The sequence below is a fragment of the Buteo buteo genome, chromosome 4 (assembly GCF_964188355.1).
Source record: "Buteo buteo chromosome 4, bButBut1.hap1.1, whole genome shotgun sequence".
NCBI lineage: Eukaryota > Metazoa > Chordata > Aves > Accipitriformes > Accipitridae > Buteo > Buteo buteo.
The window spans coordinates 52,271,307-52,293,478 of NC_134174.1; the positions used below are offsets into that span (position 1 = coordinate 52,271,307).

General features: G+C 37.0%; 1 protein-coding gene and 1 long non-coding RNA gene across 8 annotated transcripts in view; one reads left to right on the forward strand and one right to left on the reverse strand.

The window, feature by feature from the left end:
* On the forward strand, positions 1-9,422 carry LOC142030250 (uncharacterized). Its single transcript, XR_012650131.1, has 3 exons — positions 1-547; positions 1,258-1,420; positions 9,316-9,422. It is a non-coding gene; the product is annotated as an uncharacterized LOC142030250 (long non-coding RNA).
* The window catches only part of LOC142030249 (uncharacterized), a 25,408-nt gene continuing 12,657 nt past the window's right edge, over positions 9,422-22,172 (reverse strand). For all 7 annotated transcript variants that reach the window (XM_075026117.1, XM_075026118.1, XM_075026116.1 and 4 more), the window contains 9 exons: positions 19,429-19,560; positions 18,457-18,580; positions 15,995-16,055; positions 15,844-15,890; positions 15,324-15,399; positions 14,272-14,373; positions 12,814-13,737; positions 11,863-11,973; positions 9,422-10,688 (listed from right to left, as the gene is read on the reverse strand). In XM_075026117.1, the coding sequence (XP_074882218.1) occupies positions 10,376-10,688; positions 11,863-11,973; positions 12,814-13,737; positions 14,272-14,373; positions 15,324-15,399; positions 15,844-15,890; positions 15,995-16,055; positions 18,457-18,580; positions 19,429-19,560 (1,890 nt within the window). In that variant the 3' untranslated portion in view covers positions 9,422-10,375. The remainder of the gene's footprint in view (positions 10,689-11,862; positions 11,974-12,813; positions 13,738-14,271; positions 14,374-15,323; positions 15,400-15,843; positions 15,891-15,994; positions 16,056-18,456; positions 18,581-19,428; positions 19,561-22,172) is intronic.

Genomic DNA, 22,172 nt, shown 5'->3' on the forward strand with positions numbered 1-22,172 from the left:
CTCAGTCCTTCTCGCTGCGCCGCTGCCTCGGCCCACCCCCCCTTCCACGGGGAGACGGGCGCTCGGGGCCGGCGGTGGCCTCTCCGCGGGTCACTTCGGTTACTCGCAAGGGTTTATTAACCGGCACCAGCCCCCTCCCCAGGCAGCAAGGGGGCATCTGAGCCGCCGCTCCGCGCGGCGCGGCCCGGTCACCGACCGCGTTCCCTTCCGCTTCCTTCCTCAGTGGGGCAGCCCGCCCGTCCTGCCGGCCCGGCTGGGCTGCGGGCGGCCTGTAGGGCAGAACGGGGTTTAAAGTTCGCCAGGCTGGCAGGCGGCGGTCCCCTCCGCCCGGCGGCTGGCCGCAGGGCCCCCTCGCTTTTGGGAAATCAGGCCGAGCTTTCCAAGCGCGTGCCGTCGGCTTCGATCGGATCCAGAGAAACGCAGATTAAGAAGTCGGCCTTCGACTAACCACTTAAATTAACGATCCCAGACAGGGCCGTAAGTGTAGCTGACGTATGTAACCTCTCATGTGATCGGTTGAAAAAACAGTCACAGACTTTTCTTTCCTGTAAGTGATGCATAAACTTGCATAAATACATGAATTTGCATAATACTGTATGGTAAAGTTTTCTCTAAGGCCCATTGTGCGTGTTTCACACCAAACCTTTCTACAGGAATTTATTTCTGCTTGCCCCAGCCTTTCTACTGGTTTCCCTTTCCCTGCAGTTGTTCACTCTTCAGGTACGGGTTTGCTTGTTCGTTCCCTGCTAACGTGCATATCCCAAATAGACACACTAATGCCATTTGTACATTCACTGTCTTTTTATAGGTCTATAAACAAGACACCGGTACATAATACCTCAATCTACCCTTACCCAGGCGGGCCCAGCCTATACTTGAGTCCTCTAGAAAGGTTTGCTTCTTCCTGTCTGTTCCCTCTCCTGTTGGAGCTGGCATTACAGTGGCAACCGAACACTGAGCAATATGAGTCAGCCCAAGGCCACTGCACCACATAATGTGGCCAGAGCAAACCACTGACTTACTTCATTTTCAGTGGTAGAGACAGTTTTTGTCACAGTGCCACACTCAATGACCCAGATAATGCCTTTTCTTTTCCCTGTCATGGCTCTGATATAGTAACTACCTTTAGATAGCTCAATATGCCTCCTGTAGCAGAATTCACAAAGAAATACAGTGGGTGTAGTTGGAAGCCAAGAGCCTCTTGCTGAAGTACTCCAAAATTACGTACACCTTCCTTTCTGCCATCATGTGTTGCAGGTGCATCTGCCCATGTCCCTGACCCACCATGGTCCAAGACACATGTTTCCTCCTGTCCCATGCGTGTACATGTTTTCACATGATGGGGTGCCTGCTGTTTAGCCCCGTGATGGGGAGGAATGGCAGGGAGTTGGGGTAGGGAGCAGCAAGGAGCAGGCTGAGGGTGAGTGGATATATTTTTTTTGCGTGTTCAATGCTGTTGACACGGATGTATAGCAAACACCCCTGATAATACTTCCGCAGTTGTTCAGCCAGGAATCAGTAGTCATCCTGTCCTGCTGTAGGCGTTATTGAAATGACCCTCAGGTGCTATTTCCAATTCTAACACCCTATTTCCTCTTAGCTTCCTTAAAAACATTTTGTGCATTGTTTTAATAGCAGTCAAGGCAGAGGGCACATCAAACATGCAATAAAATTTGTTTTGAACAGCTCCATAGGGGTTATCCTACCTGATAAAAATAAGTGCAGGGAAAATATTGGTCGTGGGTCTTATGCACTGAGTACTTGCTGAAATGGTGATAAACTGCAGTCCAAGCAAAACAAACTGCAAAAGACAGAAAGAATGATCTGTTATTTACCTAATAGGACTTACCATTCTGGACTAAACCACAATTCATTCAAGTTTCACACCATGTGTTTTTGTATTTTGATGCGATGTTTATGTAAAGCACACCGTTACTTAACTATTCACCTGTATCTTCTGCTCAATCCTTTTCCTACATCCTATGAAAACCAATTCTTCTTTGTCCGTGCATCTGTTCACCTGCTCCGTAAGTCATACCAATACTTTTTGCACACCCGTTTTCTTTTGACCCATTTTTCAAGGAGTAGCCATGCATTTTCTTTTTGCGTATATTGAAAGAATCCCCCCTGCAAATCTGCTGTGTGCCAGTATACTTTCTCAAACCTTTTCCTAAATTAGATAAAATTCAATAATTTCCAGTCAGTTGGTATGTTATGATCATCACTTCCTGCACTGATCTCAGTTATTTTTGTTTTCCTCTTCCTGCCAACTGTGTCCACCTGTGAACTCTTATTGCTTAGCCTCAGACTCATAGCGACTGCAGCTTTCTTATTTGCTATGTGTGTCTACAGAGCCTAGGGAAAAAATGGTGCAGTCTGCAAGTGCTACAGCTGTGCAAATAGTAGATGACAGAGGCACAGTTTTCCCGGTGGAATCCTTCCCGATTAGACCTGACATACCGTGATCTTCTACATGTTCTAGTCTTCTAGTTTTATTTTTCCAGTTAGTTTTTTGTGTCCTGAAGGTTTGTAGATTTGTATTGCTTAGGATCACACCAGCTTCTCTGTAGCTGTAGGTATAACATTTGATACCTCCTAGTCTGGTAAAGAAGATTATTTTCATAATAGTTTGCACATATGTTAGTGGCTGTCTTATTAGATTTCTAAATTCCCTTGGAAATCTTGTCTGAAGAGAAACGAGTCTTAGAAGCTTGTCCCTGCTTAGCAGTTTGTTCAGACATCTTCTCTGCTGGTGTCTTAATCACTATCATTATTTTGATTATTCGGGGAAAAATTGCTCTGAGATAAATTTATGTATTATGACCTCATGCAGGTAAATTGTGCAGGTTCTTTGCAATGTGTATTTCTTACTGATGCTTTCTGTTCTGAGGTCTGCAAACTAACCAGTTATCTTGTAGGCTATTTCTAATGTACTTTAAAAATCTTATTTATTTTTATATATTTAAGTGTTTCTTCTTCAAGTATTATTTAATCTTCCTAGTTTTTATTTTACATTTTATCTCTGTAGGTTAGACCCCTTTTTACTGGTGTCACTGAAATCAGATTTCTGACTGCTTAAGAATTTTTTTTTTTCTTGAATAATCTCTTGTTTCTTGCTAATTAATACTTTTTAGTGCTATTCTGCTTATTTTTTATTTAAAGGCGTATTTATTTTTTATCATCCAAGCTTCACTAGTTTCCATGCCAACTCTCATGCTTTTAATTGTCTCATTTTTACTCCAAGGAAATTTTTGACTAGCTGCGTAACCTTCTTGAAAGCCTCCTTAAAAAGTGGCAACTTGTACATGGTCTTCCTTTTAAGTTCTTCACCATAAGTGATGGTGGCTGGAGGCAGGGTGCTGACTGATAGCTTTTGTAGTACAAAAAGCACCTCAGAGATACCAATGAAATGCTGTATTCTGAGAGACAAATCAGGGCTAAGACACTGCCACCCACAACACTGATTAGAAACATTTGTGAAAAAAAGTTTGCTGGGCTCCAATTTCTCAACATCAAACAGGATTGTAATAATAACCAGTTAGTGAAAATCACCAACATCTAAAAGGTTCCAAATGTCACCAGAGCTGTATAATTAGCTCATTAGATTTCATTACCTCTGATCATATTTAACATTGTACTTTCATGACAATTTTCCTGAATGAGAGGCTCCTGATATGACAAATATAGAGAGAAAACTTGTGATTCTCTTTTGTGATCTTCTGTTCCCAGGGATTTTATCTCATGAGATTGCATGGACTTGTTCAGAAGCAGTGCTCCTTGCCCGTCTCCATTATAAACAGATATCCCGTACAACTAATCAACCTTGTTGTACAAGGTTGTACAACAACCTTGTTTTTGTTAACCATGGTCTGTAATTTCTCCAGCATTTAGTTCCATGATCTCAAACTTCTCATTTTCTAACTGAGTTCTACTTTCCACCCTATTTTATAAAGGATGAAGACTTAAATTACTGATATTCTTTGGACACACTGTATGTATAAAAACTGGAAGTTTCTTAGTTTTGTCTAGCTGTTATCTGTGCCTCTGATTTAAATAAATATTTTATAGTTTGGGTAGTTTATTGTTCCTGGGGCATGTTTTTTAGGAAATGGTATAATCTATCCATTTCATACAGTTGTTCTTTTTTTTCCAAGCAAACTCTTATGTTTACATTAAAATTCTCCCTCATTTCACCGCTCTCTGCAGGGTGTTATTAGTAACTACACCACTTTCTATGTCAAGTAAGTGACTAAAGTACATGTGCATTCACTAAATCTCGCTTATGAACTCTGAAGTATTAGGAGATTAACAATAGTAACTCACATGGACAATTGCATCTTTATACCTGATCTCTCACTGACATTTAGGAGAGCACAGATCTCCATTTATATAGAGAAATTTATATATTTGTTTAAAATGCACATATATATACATAGATACACATACATATATAAAAATGAATTCAGTATTTCATATCCAGAAAGAAGAATGAAGGGGAGTAAAGCTCCTGTCAATTATCTAAGTGGGCTTCTTTGGATCAAGGTAACAGGTGAAAATGAGCCACAGTTAGAGACAAAGAGAAGTGGAAATAATGAGGTCAAACTTTTCCTGTAAATCAGCAGGTCTTTCTACATAGACCTGTGGAAAAACACAACATGAAAATAACATGAGAGAAACAAGCAGAGACCTTTTATTAAGTTTTTCTATTATTTAAGCTTATGTGGCTCTTAAGTTTTTTTTCTTTATTTAATTTCAGTAGTCAGATTGCTCTTTTTTCATGAGCTAAGGCAAGAGGGATATTAGCCTGTGCAGTAAAAAAAAAAAGTGCATATAATTCCAGTGTGCACAAACTGAATACAAAGAGCATAAATAGAAAAGCACCTCTGTCATCAGGGACATAAGGATTCAGAAACACACTATAATGCTGAATAAACAGGGCCAGAGGTTTCACATCTAGTCCAGCTCTTTCCAAAAGCTGTTGCTTTTCAAAGATAGAAAAGAAAGCTAATCTGTGGCCATCGTCACAAGTTCTGCTACAGTTAATGAGTTTAAATTAGATTTAAAAACAAGTGTAGTGAACATATCCTTTGCTCTCTCTCTATTTTATTATAACTCCTATATTAAATGATAGAAAACAATGTTTTTCTTTTATTTTAATTTGTAAACACTGTTTCTCAGAATATATTTTAGGCCTACTAAAGATTTCTGGTGTGTAACTTTTTAAAATCAGAATTTAGCATTCACCGGAATTGCTATTAAATAGCTCCAACATGATGCAGATACCAGGATATGGTGGTCCCATTTTTCATTTGGGGTGTGCAATGTGCTCATTATACAGACAACAGTGAATCAGCTGTAGCATTCCCTTTGCAATACCAGTTTATACTTTCTTTCTTGTATTTACTATGTGCATCCCAAAGATGGATTGAGATGTGATTAACAGATATCAACAATAGCTTGTACTCTCTTATCTTCTCTTTAAAGGGTTAATTTTGCTGTATAGACTTCTGCTTGGTAGTATAACTTGCTATACTTGGTAGTATAACAGAGAGAAGTAAAATCTACTCTCTGTTAGAAGAGGAGCTCTGAAGAACTGCGCGAGGATCATCCTCATCTGTGTCAACTTTTAAGTTTATCTGTCTTGGGGGCTCTTTCACCTTCCTTTGTGGTACATTCAGTCCTGCATGTTCCTCATAAAGGAGAAAATGTCTCCTGCTTTCAGTATGACTCTGCATTGACTTGCTTGCTGTACTTCTTACAGAGGCAGTTACTTCAGATTTGGTTTTTACACTTTAATTCATAACCGTAAGTTTTGTGTGATGGGTACAGTAATAGCAACATTATAGTGTGTTTTGATACTGTCCTGGAAGTGTGCAGTAAGACAGGTATGTATTTGTAATAAAAAAAATGGATGTGATTCTCAGATTCCACAAATGATGGGATTCCTGATATCCAGTAAAAACCTAGCTTGTTTTCAATGTATGAAACAGATTTGTGGAGTAGTTTCTTACTTGTCTGAAATTCTCATTGGATTCTGGAGGGAATATATTCAGGATATTATACTACACGTAGACTAGATTTAAAGCTTAAAAAGAGGCCTTAATTAGTTTTAAGCTCCCACATGACTTTATTGCAGGATTAGAGGTCTGAGTGCTCCTGTATTTTTTTGATAACTGTTATTTACATCAGCATGGTGCTCACACAGAGCCACAGGCACGGCCTAGTAGACCCAGATAAGAAATTGCCAGGAACTCCTCCTCCAGCATGTGTCCTCTTTTTATACCCAGTGATCTTTCACCAGCTTTTCACGCATGCATCTTTTGCACATTTCTTCCCTCACACTGATAACTCTCTCCTGTTGACATTTAATTTTTCATTTTCCCTCCTCCTTACTTTTTCTCTTTTAAAATATTTTTTTTCCTGTACTTCCCCACCCCCCATTGTCTTCTCATGTCAGAAGGAAGGAGAACCAAGTTGCCTCCTCACCTGGTTCCTTTTTGTCATCTGTTTTTTTCTGACTCCCCACAAGTAGAAGAAAGGGAACTATAGGTTTGGTAATTGCTGTCCACTGGAACCAGTAAAGCACGGTCTGCTGACAACTGGAGCATGTAGGAGTCAGCCTGGAGAGGAAGCAAACACTAGGGGTTGATAACAGCATGGAAGCTATTGCTTTTTGTTTGCACACACATTTTAAATAAACTGCTGTTCACAGTGGCCAGGGATTCACATTGCCTTGCTGAACCCCAGACGGGGAATACATTCCTTCTTTCCCCAGTACGGAGCAGATTCTAAACCACAAATGATCTCTGGGGGTCTGCATTTCTGGATGCCTCACATGAGACATCTTAAGAAGGAACTGATCTTCAGAAGCTAGTGCTCAGGTCATTTAACTGCTGGTCCTAGCACACTTGTAGTAGTAGTGCACCCCAAATTTGAATTGTAACACATCACTGATCACTCCTGCACATGAAAAAAAAGCCTGCAGCTTGCTAGCAGTTACTTTAGATGCAAATAAACAGGAAAGGATCCTAATTGTACTTGAGGCTCCTTGTAGGTCATTTACCTTTGGCCCCAGCTGAGAGAAAAATACTCACACGCAAACGTCTCTAGCCCTTTTTAAGATAACTGTTTATTCTTCACACACAAAACTAAATTAGCTGTACATGTGGGGCAGATTTCTACGTATGAGTTTAGTTGTATCCCTGTGTTCTAGTTTTCTGCTGGAGCTGACCTCTGTTTTTCCCAAGTCCTTCTTGGGAGTCAGCCTTCTGCATAGAGCTCATCTGAACTTTCTCCCAGCACTTCCCAGGAACCACCTGAACATTTCCTAACTCAGTATGATCATACCTCAGGGCGAGCTGGCCCCATGGCTTCACCACTTGATAAAAATCAGGCCTCCAATTAAATCATGACTTCAGGGCAGCAACAAAAAAAGTCTTTTGTGAGTTCAGAGTTCAATAGTTACATGTATTAAAACTCTTACAACTCCTTCAAATACTTTTGTGCTACCCCTGGATTTTCTGTATCCTTGTGTTTTTCTTCAAGATTTCACACTCAGGGTGGTGGGAAACCAACACTGTCCATCCAAGTCTTGCTTTTTATTGCTCTGCGGTAGAACAACAGGTATTTCTAGGTTTGCTGAGAACATACACAACAGAGGCCAGCAAGATTTTATGACATTTTTGTAGAACTGTGAAATAAATAAGAGAAAAAGTGTTGGGGTATTTTTGTGTGAATTTTTTTTTTTTGAGTGCCATTGTAATACAATATTCAGTTAAAAAACAAGAAGCATTTTATTTCATTTAATTTCATTCTCCACCATGTGGATCAATTAGTAATTGAATACTACAGATGTGAATATGCAGTGATGACTCAGCTGGGGCATTTGAGATAAATGTCAGTAACAGTTTGTGAGGTATTATGTGGGCTTAGCTCTGCCTAATTCCATTAGGAACAATAGGGTGGAAAGCCTTATCCTACATTCTAAAAAAACCCCAAAAACAAAACCCCCAAAAATACAAACAGAAGTTTGGCTATTTTCATATAGTCATCTCAAGGCCATTTGTGGAAACATGGTGTCTATTAATTTTGCTTGGAAAAAAAAAGCAACATAGTTACAAAAGTGATGTTTATTTAGTCAGATAACAGGAATTATGCCATCTGACTGTTTGTATCTAAACCCTCAAAGGGTTCTGCAAGAACTGACCAAGGAATGGTAACAGCTAGTGCTGATCCTAACTCCTTATGCCACATTTCTCTTTGCACTGAGCTTTCCAGTGCACGAGCTTTTCAGCTCTCCAGGGAGTCCTAGTACCCCCAGTCTGAAGTAACGAAGGACTGACTGTAGGGTCACTTCTATCCTAAAAAACATAATTCAGACCCCAAAACCAAAATATGAAGGGCAAATGTTTGCTCTTTATTCACTTTATGAATACTGCATATATAGTATAAAAAACCACCCCAAATGCTTGTAATAACAGTCCCTAATTCTTAGCTCCCTGCTGGAGAATACCAGGGGTTTTGTTGTTTTTATGAAGAATCTGGCAATATAGTAGCCCATGTTGCAGATCTTCCTTGCCTCCAAAATAAAGACACCTAGATAAAAAGTCTCAGCTTACCCCTCACTTAAAAAGGCAAGTGAAGGAAATGCCTTTTCTTAACATTTAGTGCTCAGTTCCACCACCTGAGACCACATGAATGAGGCTCACTATCAGAGATGTAATGGCAAATACAACTGACTAGCTGCTGTGAAAATGAGAAAACTATTTACTTTGTACAATGAACAAAGCCAAAGTTGTTCTACCAGTTGCAAAGGCAATGAAGTATTTGCAGTTTGAATTTATATCCACAGAATCCTTTTATTTTGGGAACTTTCTGCATGTGTTACAAAACAAGAGGAGTTGCCAGATGTTCCACACTTTTCAAATCTAGTCCTTATTTAGTAGTCATGGAACCAAGAATTCAGAAAATCTGGGGTTTATGCTGCTGCTAAAAGGCAAAAAAGCTCTGTGGGTTCTGCCTATGAACACGGGTTTTTTTTGCAGTTTTCTAGTGTATACCTACACCCTCTTGCTTTACAGCTACGCTGCTTTTGAGACAGTTTCTTAACTGCATGACTTAAAGTATCTAGCATTCATTTTAATTATTTTAATATCATAGTCTAGCTTTATCCTTATTTACTGTGATGCCTTTTAAAAATATTAATTTATGAAAATGTAATAATAATAATGAAAAATGTAATTTAAAAAATTTACATAAGTATTACATTAATACTGCTTTCCATCCTATGAACTAAGATTTCTTTATCCACTGTAGGAGCTTTTGGTGCTACTGTACAGCTGCTGGCATGAATTTAGTTACTGTTTGTTGCACCACCTTCTCGAGACCCACTGAAGTGGCAGTTCAGAGGACACCATTCAATACACGACTCTTAAAAGTAACTTACCTGAAGAGGTTATTCTTCTATTCTGATTACATTACTTTGCTGTGCTGTAAAAAGAAACTAGTAAAAAATAGAACTGCAGAGTAAGACAGGTATGACTGACAAACAAGGAGGTGTAAGTATATAGGCACCAGTGATCTTGGCCAGTTGAGACAGGCAAGCTGATGATATATGAGCTACCTCATTTGGATGTGCTGCTGAGAAAATTGTGAAATTTACTTACACTGGGCTATTCTGAAACATATTACTTATGGGATCAGGAAAAAATATACAATCAGGATGGGATATTCAGATTACTGAAAAGCAAGTTTGACATTTAGAGCATTCAAACTCCATTTGCTTCCACATTATTAGCAATCTGGAAAAAATTCTGCTATGAAAAAAGAGTGCAACTAGGTTAGTTCAGCTGATAGTACAGAAACCCTGGAATTAAACTGCAATGCTGCAGAGATTGTTAGCAATAATTCAAACTGGTATTTTCAAATTAAAGGATGAAGTGGATATAACTTTGCTTCATTCATTTCATAGTATTTTTTCTATAATCTCAATGCTAGTCTACCTGATAGTGCAGTATTTTATTATGACTTTTGCATCCAGAAATTACATACATTTTAAAGAAATGTAAAACAAAAGACACAACTACAATCACTCAGAAAGTTGTTTGTTTTAAGGTACAGGGTTCCAATTTCACTAAAGGAAGGACTACTTTAATTCCATGTGTACTGAGACCTTGTCTCCACTACACTTAACAAATACACCCTAATAAATTTAAAGAACCAAACATCAGTAGAAGCTAATCTTACAATAGAGACCAGTTCTCTACTACTGAAATTTGCATTTTCCTAATTTGTTAAAAAAAAAAAAAAAAAAGGTCCACATACAAAGTAAAATGGTAAAAGTAAGTCTAAGCTGAGCAAACATTGTCCTTTTTATTCAGTTCCAGTTGTAGCGGTCTCTTGGAGGTAAATCATAATGTGTTCTCTCTTCCTCTTCAGGTCCATAATCTAATGGCAGACCATAATTGTAATCAACTGTTAGAACCGGTAATCTTTTGCTTTTTTCCATCTCTCTGGTAGTTTCACCTTGAAAAGGTTTTCTTTCATAGTCTACTGAACTATCTTCTTGGTGTACAGATGAAGATGGATGCATTGTTCGTGAAGAATATGGTGCAAATCTGTTTTTTCCTCTATTAAATTCATCTGAGGGATGCATTCTCCTATTGTCTTCAGGACAATTTGGTTGATTACTGTAAGAAGAACAAAGATGAACAGTGGAACACTTAGAAATAAAACAGTTGATTTATTGTTGGTGGTCACCGTTAGAAATTAAACTTGTGTAACCTTGAAAGAAAATTCAGACCCTCATTCTTGTTTTTACGCCCTAAAATTAAAATCCTCTCTACTGGATTTTGTAAACTTGTTTATATTATTTTTTTAATTCTAGTGATTAAAATTACAGCTCTTTATAGTAAGTAATTCTACTAGAAGATGTTTTTTTTCAAGTGCTGTTTCTAATTAAAATTCTATGTTTACCAAAGGTTTCTTTACCTAGAGGCCATTTTTGCTCCTAAGCCTATGTTTTCATTTCTGTGAATAATATGTAATAGTAGCTCTCTAGTACATAGTCTGAACAGGCAATAATACACTTCAGATTTATAGCTCCAAATATTTTAATTATTAATTCTTCTGCAATAGAAGAATCACTCTCCTACAAAATATATATGGAAGGATCTAAAAATGCATATGCGATATATATACTTTTTGTTTTGGATTCTCTTTACTCTTAAGTACCTTCCTTACTTTGTAAAATAAAGTGGTGTATAAAGCCAATTCAGAACAATCTTTGTAATTTTAAAATCTTCTCCCTCACTGAGCCATAGATTAATTTAGACTGGAAAGAATCTCTAGAAGTACCTAGGGCCACCTGCTCAAAGTAGGTCTAGTTAGATGAGTTTGTGCAGGGGCCATGTCCAGGTGAGTTCTGGGTATCTCAAAGGATGGGGATGTCACAGCTGCTCTGGGCAATCTGTTTCAGTGGCTGATCATCCCTCACAGTAAAACTCATTAGCTTGTTGTAGACAGCAATTAAGCATTAAATACAGCATCCATATTTTGCTTTTTTGCTTACTAACAATAGCTTTTCATATTTTGTAGTACATTAGCTTGAACTGTGCTTGTCATGTCAATGACTTATGTCAGGGATTCTCAAACCATTTCATAATCACACTCAATATAGATGGACCACAAATTAGTCACATTATTTGCTCAGTGTTCAGATTCAATGGTTTAAACTGCATTTAAGCAAAAATATTAACATCAATTTTTACACTGTGCGGTTAATTTGTATTTTTTAGTTGGGAAACTGGGGGAGTAACAGTATAAACCTAAGTCAGAAAACAATATATGAAATCTGATATTTACCTATAACTTCTGTTAAAGTCATCATTATCAGACCCATAATCTCTGTGAAGTGAAGGAGATGAGGAGAAATTATGTTCTGGTACATTTTCGTGGGAAGAAAAGGATTGACTTCTGCAAATAACCGAAAGAATCGCATGTTAAGAAGAGTATCAATGGTTGTAAGCTTTTGAAAAATATGCATTTATCAAATGAAATAAAAATATTTTTACTTTTAATTAAAATGTACTTACAATTTTAATAAAAACTGTCTTAATTGTATTAATTTAACACCTCAAAATGGTATCCTTCATTGTAATGAAATCCTGTTTCAGCTGTACATGGAAGAAATTAAATGGAACTTTACTAGCCCAACAAATATCTGAAATATGTTCTGAAATATTAAAAATCTTTTGAAATACTATGTCAGAATCCAACAGGTTTACTAATAAGTGATATTTGTGTTTTGGAGAATATGATGCAAGTTCAGAAGCACAGGGATTTCTAACAAAGTATTAATTTGTGGAATAAACAAATGCAAGTCAAACTTCCGTGTAGCATTACTGTTTATCTCCATTCGGCCGAGGGCATAAATAAAATTTCATATCCTCTTCTGTCTTGAGGATTGCTTTTTAAGTGTAAGTTTCTATACAAAACAAAGTGGAACAAAGAGTTTTGCTTCAAGCTGACTCTAAAATGGCAAAGGAAAAACATAAGCTTTAAAGAAGCACAACCTTCTAATTTAGGAAACATTGGCTTTCAAAGCTGCAACACTCTAGCTTACATCAAACCATTCCGTAAGTCAAAATAAAACCAGTTAATTAACCGATCACTTATATGTGATTTTAAAAGGATGATTCATTGATTTCAAATTAATTTATTTAAAAAAATAATTAATTTGAAATTTAATTTAAAGATACTGAGGTTTACAGTTCTATTCTCTACTTCTGGTCTTACAGCTCAAGGATGCTTTACCTGTCTGAACACCATTCACGTGGCAAGTCATCGTGCCCTGGATGATCATGAAAAGGTCTTGGCCTTTGCCCATGCCCTTTACTAACATAATCAAAATCTTGTAACTGAGTCTGTTCCTGTAAGTCATCATAAGGCTGATGGTCATGAAAAGGTCTGCGCCTCTGTCCAGGACCCATATTATCATAATCTTTTAGTTGCATCTCTGTTTGTAAGTCATTACGAGGCTGGTGATCATTGAAAGGTCTCAACCTCTGCCCACGACCCCTATTAACAAATTCAAAATCTTCCAATTGCATCTGTGGCTGTAAGTCATCGTGTGACTGATAGTCATGGAAAGATCTTAGTCTTTGGCCAGGACCTTTGTTGACACAATCTAAGTCTTGCAACTGCATCTGAGTCTGGAATTCATCATGAGATTGGTGGTCATGGAACGGTCTTCGTCTCTGGCCACGGCCCCTGCTACCAAAATCAAAATCTTTTGACTGCCTGTCTTCCTGCAAATCATTATGAGATGAATGGTCAGGAAAAGATCTCTGCCTTTCTCCATGGCCTCTGTTAAATTCAGTGTCCCTCGATTGTCTCTCTGCCTGTAAATCATCATGAAACTGGTGTCCACGAAAAGGTCTCAACCTTTGTCCAGGTCCCTTGTTACTGAAGTCTAGGTCCTTCAGCTGCATGTCTTCTTGATAATCATCATAAAACTGGTGATCAGGAAAGGGTCTTCGCCTCTGTCCTGGTCCCCTATTGTAGTCCCAATTTCTCATCTGCATTGGTGCTCTTAAATCGTCCTGAGTCTGATGGTCATGAAATGGTCTTCGTCTTTGTCCAGGTCCCTTACTGATGAAATCAAAATCTCTCAACTGTATCTGTCCTTGCAAATCATTGTGAGAGTGGTCATCATAAATTCTTAATCTTTTCCCAGACCTGTAAAGAAGTTTTTATCTTAAATAGAACATCATACTCATAAGTGCTACAAGTCATTAATGAAAACAAGTTTTTTTAACCAAGAATTGATATGAAAGATGTTGCATATATATATAGGTATCAAAGCTACCAAGAATCCAAACTGTAAGACTATAAAACTTCCAATGTCATAGTAGAAGCTGTGGCAAACATTCAATTGTAATTCTCTAGCACTTGTTAAATGGGCAAAACCAGTGATTCCAAATTAATTAAAAATAATTACAGATTACTTGAGAATAATAAAGGACAGGCAAAGTAAAACTCTAAACTTTTCCAAGTCAACTGATTACTTACGGACTTCTAATAGCACACATTCCCTTTCCTTGCCTTATCTTTTCACTGTTTCATCAAATTCTGTAAATATATTTTGCATGAGTAGGCTATATTCATAAATTTTTTTTTAAATTGGAGTATCTATAGTATTTTCAACCAGAAACAATTATCTTTCCCCCGTGTGGTTTTTTTGGCTTTTAATTCCATGTTTCAGCATATTACCCCTGAAAATCTTCATTTGGGAACCGCTCTACAGGTCCTTCCATTGCATGTGGTGGGGGAATAATATCTTCATCTGAATCCCATACATCCATTCCAAGGTTACTAAGAAGAATAAAAACACCTCACATAAGCTTTCTTTTTTAAAACATACTATTGAAAGAGAAAAAAACCCACATAAAATTTTTTAGTTCAGAATGATAGAAATCTGTGTATGTTAAGTTAAATTTACAGACATTCGTAACTTAGCAAATTTTAATCTTGTAAATTTATTTGGGGAAGGGCTGCAGGGAAAGCAAAGAGAATACCTAAACTTCGTAAGCTTGGAACAACATCCTAAATGATGTGAGATAAGCACCATACCTATTAAAAAAATTTGACATGGGACTAACTTCATCACGCACCGACTACAAAACAACGATAGCAGTAAAACAAAGGGCATGAAATTAAACTAAAAAGATGAAAATCAGTCAGGTATTAATTTTAAATCAATTTACTGCTACAAGATATCATTGGCACAAATAACTTAGGAAGTTGTAAAGGTTAGCTATTCTTAGGTGAGTATGATAAGCATTAAATTCTTACACACCAGGGATACAACTACTATGAACAGAGGAGTTGAGAGCAATCTTCCACTTCCCCACACTTTTTCATTCCCAAAACTGTTCTACCATTTTTTAAAAAATATCTGGTTCTACCATGCCAACAACAGCAGGCAGATCATAGAGCTTATAAAGCTTATGTTTGCAGCAGCTTCTTTCGGCTTAAAATGAGAGAAAACAGACTCAATACACTTGTCACAGTATGATAAAATCACACCAATGTTCAAAAGTATTTGTCAGATTAAAAAAACTTTTGAACAATATAAATTGAAAAGAAGACAGAAGTACACTGCATTTCATGTTATTTGTATCAGAAGTCTTAAAATATATATGTAGTTGCATATTAAACATTTAAGAGGGGGTTAATTTTGGCTTATGACTAGAAGTGAACTTTTAAAAATACCAGCAGGCATACTGGAAAATCTTAAGCATACAACTAAAAGCTTTGTTTACCTTCTCATTGGTTGTGTTCTGAGATCTGTGAGATATACAAGACCATCCATGCGATGACCTCTAGCATCACCAAAAGCTAAAGAAAAAAAGATACAAATCTAATGAAATGTGCTCAAACTAAGCCACAAAAATGTGAAAGGCAAGTTTCTGTTCACCATGAGATGCTGAATTTGAAACAATTCTAACTTGATATTAAATACTTCAGCAAGCTGGCATCATTGCAGCATTCTTTTTTAAACAACTGAAACTCCTAGCAGTAGCAACCTATGACTGAAAATTCTTCAAAGCAAAAGGAAAAAAAAAAGATCTTAAGCAGCTGAAGCATACTCCTACTACGCTGTCAATTTTCTAATGCTCAAGTCTTGCCTGGAATAGAATGAAGCCAAATAAAATCTTCTATGGAAGCCAGCACATGAAATAACTCTAAAATACTAAAATAGAATTGTAGTATTTGTGAATACAATTGTAGTAATTGGGAATTACAGCCCAACATGTGCCTTAGTTCAAACTGTATACATACCTTGGATTGCTGCCTCTGGATCCCAGCCTTCAACGTCTATAAGATATCTAAAGAAAAATACGATTATATTATTGTCCCAAAGGGATGACAAATTAATATAAAGACACTCTCTTTTGAGAACAATGATTTCTGTTTTTTATACAACTCTTACCTACATATAAGGTAGCCAGTTCTATTAATTCCATTAGTACAGTGAACGCCAATGAGTTTCTCTATCAAAAAGAAAAACACAGTGTTTAATAGTTCAGAAAGTGAAATTACTAAAAAAATAAGTGCAAGACAAGAAAAAAAAAAGCTGTACTTTTCTAGCAAAGTAATGATAAATAATGTTTGCTATTTACAAAATTGTACTGTCATGCCTGTAAAAGAACAGACACATACAGACTTTGTCCTTTTCATGATGGATCTCTAGCAGCAGTTAGCTCACTACTTCCAAACCTGTGAAGATTGAGATTAACTCTGCAGAATGTAGGAAAAAAGAAAGAGGAGTGATGACAGGGAAAGCGGCTGGCCTCAGCCACCACTGCAGTAACAGGACAAAAAGAATAAAATATGGTTTTGAAGGCAAATCTAAACAAGCAAATGTAAAATTGAGGAACTTACAGATTCTCGTAAAACTTATAAAAAGGAGAAAATACACATAATGCACCTATTGTCTAGGAGTATGAAATACATGGAGAAAAGAAGCACCAGTAATCTCTAAAGGAATCATGTCTTTTTTTGGAAAGGTTATACTAATCAGCTAAAGGCTAAAAAGCAGAATAACTTACTATTACTAGGGTGTTTCAAATGAGGTATTTCCAATAGAAATAGGGAAACACTAATATGGTCATGCAAGGCACTGATAAAACCTCATCCAGGCTATCCCATACAATTCTACTTACCCATATTCAGTGAAAAAAAAAAATCAAATTGAAGTATGTACAGAAAGGGCTACTATGATGGTCACAAAAGAAGTTTTTGAGAAGGGACCTAGGAAGCTTTCTTTATTTAGTCTGTAAAACCAAATCTGAGACACTGAATATAACAACAGGGATGGAGAACAACCGTACTTAAGGCCAAAGTTGGCATAAGAATAAATGTATATTAAGTGATTGAGAGTTTTAGGCTGGATTTTAAAAGAGAAACTTTAATCATCAGAAGAACAAAGTTGTGGCAGAGACAAATTACTGACAGACAGTCTTTGAAATGGGACTTTGAATAATTTTTGAATGAGATAAAATACAACTTTGTCACAGAACAGGACAGTTGCATTGCCATATAAGTTTATTACAAGTTGGTGTCCTAACAATTCAGACACTAAAAACCCCCCAACTTTTCAAAAATTATTTCTAAGAAGAATCCTGAGAAATTTTAGGGGTAATCTAAAACAGAGGGTGAGTTATAATGAGTAAGTTAACATAAAAATTAAAGTTCTCCCGACTCTGAAGTTACATAAGCCCTGCCAAAATGGTCTTACTAGCTGAAAGTGCAGGTCTTCATCCAGTAACAAATTAGGAATTGATTCTCTCAATTCTGAGAATCAGAAATAATTAGATTAAAACACAGACTATATTCTTTGTCACACCAAAAATCACTAGATCAAAACCAGAAGAAAACTAATAATCTCCAAATAATTTCCCTAAGCCAAAACAGAGCAAAGGAAGAATTTACACACTAAATTCCCAGGCAAGGACAAAGGCTTCTTCTTATACCTTTTAATTTTCCCAGCACTTCTAATTCAGGCTCTCATACCTGAGATGTAGGCCAGAGCTCTTTCACAAAACAGAGCTGACCATCCACAGCAAAACCATGGTTATGCTCTACAGCAAAAACTGTAGGCACTTGGGCAGTTAATATCTCTACTTTCTCACAGAAAATGCCAAAGTAATCACAGCAAGTAGCATGAAAAAGCTTGAAAGAATGGTCCTCCAATATTGGATAGACAAACAGTTAAAGACAAACTGCCTACTAAGAACCACTAGCAAAAAAGGTGAGAAGGCAAAAGCTGCAAACAGGCTGTGGCAAAATACACGCAAATTTATTTCCACAAAAAGTGCCTTATACCATCTCAGCAAGAACTGTACTATTGCATAAACACTAAAACAGCAGCAGAGCCACACTGTTGAAACATTGACACTGTGTCTGTAATATGATTTTTAAGAATTGCTAGGATGTGAGGGCAATAATGAACTTGTAAATCAAAAAACTGCCACACCACACTAAACGGACTTAAGCTGCTCACATGTATCAGTGCCTAGTGCCATCAGAGAAATGCTGTGCTATTTAGAACATCCATAAAGGCCTGGCAGCTACAATACTAAGCTGATGGTAGACAATTTGGGTTAGACAGATGAAAGCCTTGTTGCAGTTACTTTGACACATAACACAAATACAATACTATTAGGAAGGGCATTTAAGTTACTATTCATTTTTTAAAAAGAGATGTTTTGAATATGACAAGATATGTATTGATTCACATAATGTATCTTATTAGGATAATAAAAAAGTGGAAAGTGCTATGGAAAGTCTGAGATCCCTGGTGTCATAAATATCTACTGAAATTAACAAATGATACAGTTAGCACTGAAATAAAATTTTTCAAGTTTTACAGCATAAGATGCTGATATTTACCATTTCCCGCATTTTCCCACAGGAATTTTCTGACCCATTTTTTGAACTGCAGGATAGTAGCATTATCGGGGACTTCAAGTCCAACAGTATACAGTTTCTTATACTGCACGCTTTTAGGTAAATCCTAGCAACAAGAAGAAAGACAAAAATGGTAAAAATTATTGAAGTCTTGCATCAATGAAAAACCTTAAGCAGTATCTAACATAATGCCAATGTAAAACAGTAGTTCAAATCTTTGAGTAGAAACTGAAAACAATCTTGACACAATTCTATAGAGATACACTCTCAGAAACTACCATTTACATTTCTACTTTAAAGACCTGATCTCAAAGAAATTTCAACTTATCCCTGCTAATAAGGAAGCACATTAACTAGAGAGCAGATTCTTGTACTTCCATTCTAACCCATTTTACAATTATTAGCAATATTTGTCCCTCCCACCCACAATCATATATGAACTCATACATTCACCCCGCTAAAGCTTACACAGCCCATGTAAATTCAAAGATTAGCATTCAGTTATAACATTGCTATTTATTCTCCTTTTCAACAGGAGGCTGATTAATCACAATTGTTTGGACCATGCTGGTAAAAATTTTGAAATTGATGAAGTAGTTTAAAAATGTACACTTTCTTAGTGGATTCCACTGAAGATCAGTAAAAAAAGACCCTAGGAATAAATGAGAACATCTTCAGGACACAGGCTGTAAGTCTTCTGCATCTTTTCTGCAGAGTCTGGCACTGAAGTCATTACCCATTACTCTGAGTTACCACAATACAAATAAGCCACAAATACAACCAGCTGGGAGAAGGAGTTACTTCCTCTGTGATAAAACATTTAGTTTCTATCAGAGACACAAAATAAGTCTAAGTGGCTCACTTGTCTATCCCAATTCAAGGTAAGCAAATGTGTAAATACTGTAAAACAAAGGTTGCAGTAACTATTTTATTTTGTTATTATGCTTATATTACCTTAACTTCATAGTATCGTGTGGTATATGTTAAATCAATAATTAATCCAAGCTCCACATTTAGGGCTTTCATTGCGGCAATCAGGTCTTTTGGTGTAAATTTCTGGGTTGGGGTAAGCCTCTGGTTAATTGCCTACAATGAAAATGGAAAAGAAAGATCTTCTTTTTAAGTTCTAACAACAAGGCATTTGTAATATTCAGCTGTTTTAATTAGGACTAGGAAACATCAGTATTCAAAAAGGGAATGTTTACAGTATCAGAACCATATCCATTTATTACATTGATAAAAGGAACCAAATAAAAAGAAAGCAAGAATTTGTTGTGTATTCCTATTCAGATGAAAATGCAAGAAAATGTGTGAGAATTTCCACTTGTACAATGTTAACAAACATTATTAAAATAAGCACTAATTTGACAGACATGAAAATCCTGCAGAATGCAGCATGTATATACTGATTTTTAAGTAGCTAAACATCAGCAAAAAGCAAGCCACCCCAATCCACTTTCCCCCAAACATAGTTCATCCTGCACAGTAATCAAAAAATTAACAGTGCATTTCACATAAAACATTAAAAATTGTGATACAAGAGTTAATTTCTTCTTAAAGGTTTTAACTTTCTCCTCACAAATGTTGAGCAGACATTTTTATCCCTGCTTCATCTCTTGGCAGAGTGGACTTGCATGTCATTTAGCGCTGGGAAATATTAAATGAGACTAAAATATGGTGACTAAAAAAGCTGCATGTTGGTGGGTAATGAATAACTGATTTCATTTGACAGAAACAGTGGGGAAAATGTTTACTCATCCTTTTGTAGCTGTGTTTTTTAAAATGCGTTCTTCACTCTAGGTATGAAAATGCCTCATATACACAAGACTGGATTTTCCCTGAACAGTGTGCTTGTCCACTGTGAAAGCCTTTTGACACAGTCTCAGCCATAACCAGTAAAGACAGCTGCAAAAGATGCAGCAGCCTCAACCACCTCTCAGTTCCTTTGTCAACAAGAATTCAGACTGGACTCAGAACTAATGGAGAGGAAGGCAGCCACAGACGACATACCTCTTGGAACCACAGATGCTATAGGGTAACTAACCATCCCTTCTTTTGACTGTATGGATTATAATCTAAGATGCTAGCAAGCACTCATCTTGTGTCTGGAAACAGAGACAGGAAACCAAATTGAAGAATAAACAGCAGGACAGTCCTAGCAAAGCTGGTATGTGATTAGGAAGCATGAGCTCAAAAGAGTCGGGTAGAAAGCATACAGAAATATTCAGCCCTGTGTATTTCAGATACTGGTGCACTGCTGAAAAAAACACTGGAGGTTGTTGAGGTTCAAACAAAATCAACACGAGTCAGTTATCTCACTGCTATTCAGCAGTAACTTTTAGTAAAATCTGAAACTGAACTTACTAACTTTGATGTGACAACGGTGAATCTGCAAAAGTTCTATGGTAGAATGTTAAAGAATTTTTCCTTTTACTATGTGAAGTCACACAAACTTTACAAAAATAAGGTATCTCTAAGCATATTGCTTGACTGAGTGAACAGTTAAATGTGTTATGGAACACTACATTTTGAAAGACTATTTGGAATTTTCTGAAAAACTCCTGCTGAGTATTCACTAGTTTAGGTGTTTAATTGGGCTTTGAGAATGTGAGAAATCTATGTCAATTCTAAAACCCTTCTAATGGCACGGGCAAGAACTTGCCGAGTCCTTACTATACTACAGTGTTACTGTTAGCATTACAATGGAAAGGAAGGACAGAAAATCCTTTCAAGTAAACCCATGATTAAGAAAGCCCTTACTAGCAGCACATCTTCTGCTAAAACAATAAGCCTTGAGTCTTGAAACACTGAAAATACATCTTCTCCCTTGGGGTGAAATCACCAATCATCAATTTCCTAATAGGTAGCAAAGAAGGAAACTGCTGCATATTTAAGAGGTCTATTGCACCAATTTAATAACAGGACTTCTGACAGACTATGACCAATCAGGTCTTCAGCATTTCTGGACAGATCTCCCGACCTCCACCATCTTTCCAAAGACATCACAGTTCAGCCAGTTATGCATTTTATGTGTATTCTGCCACAAACTTCATGAGCTTCAAGCACACATTCTCTGGCAGACTTGTCATTTCTCTATCTTGCATAGTTGATGCTGAACAAACTGAAGGGACAGAAACGTTACAGATTTTGCTTTCTTGAGTACCAGACTTCATATCTGGCCAAGTTCAAAGACAGCTTCACAGAACAGGGATCTATGCCCCGGTGAGATCCGTAGGACTGGAAGTGAACAACACACTTACATAAAGTGCCTAATTGCGATATATTGCTATAAATGTTCTCTAAGAATGTCTGCCCTTTTTATAATCTCTGGGGGGCTCCTTCCAGACTATCACAGGAGCTACAAGGAAAGAGTAAATTTAGCAACGAAGTATCTTCTTCTGAAATCTGGAGTGACAGGGACTGGAAATACACACACTGAACAAATCCTGCCTAGAATAGCGTATCTATGCAAAAAATTGGTGCTGGATCAAGTGGAATTACAGAAGCTGATGCAAAAAATCCTCTCTCAAATACCCCGATAGCAAAGAAGCTAATTATAAATCTACTAAATTTTATATTTACTGCTAGATCTGTCCACTGGCGGTCTTGGTAGAAAGACACATGACTATTGTACCATCCATCAGTACCATGGAGAACATGACCAATGTCAAGTAAGAGATCCTTGTTGTCAAAGGAAC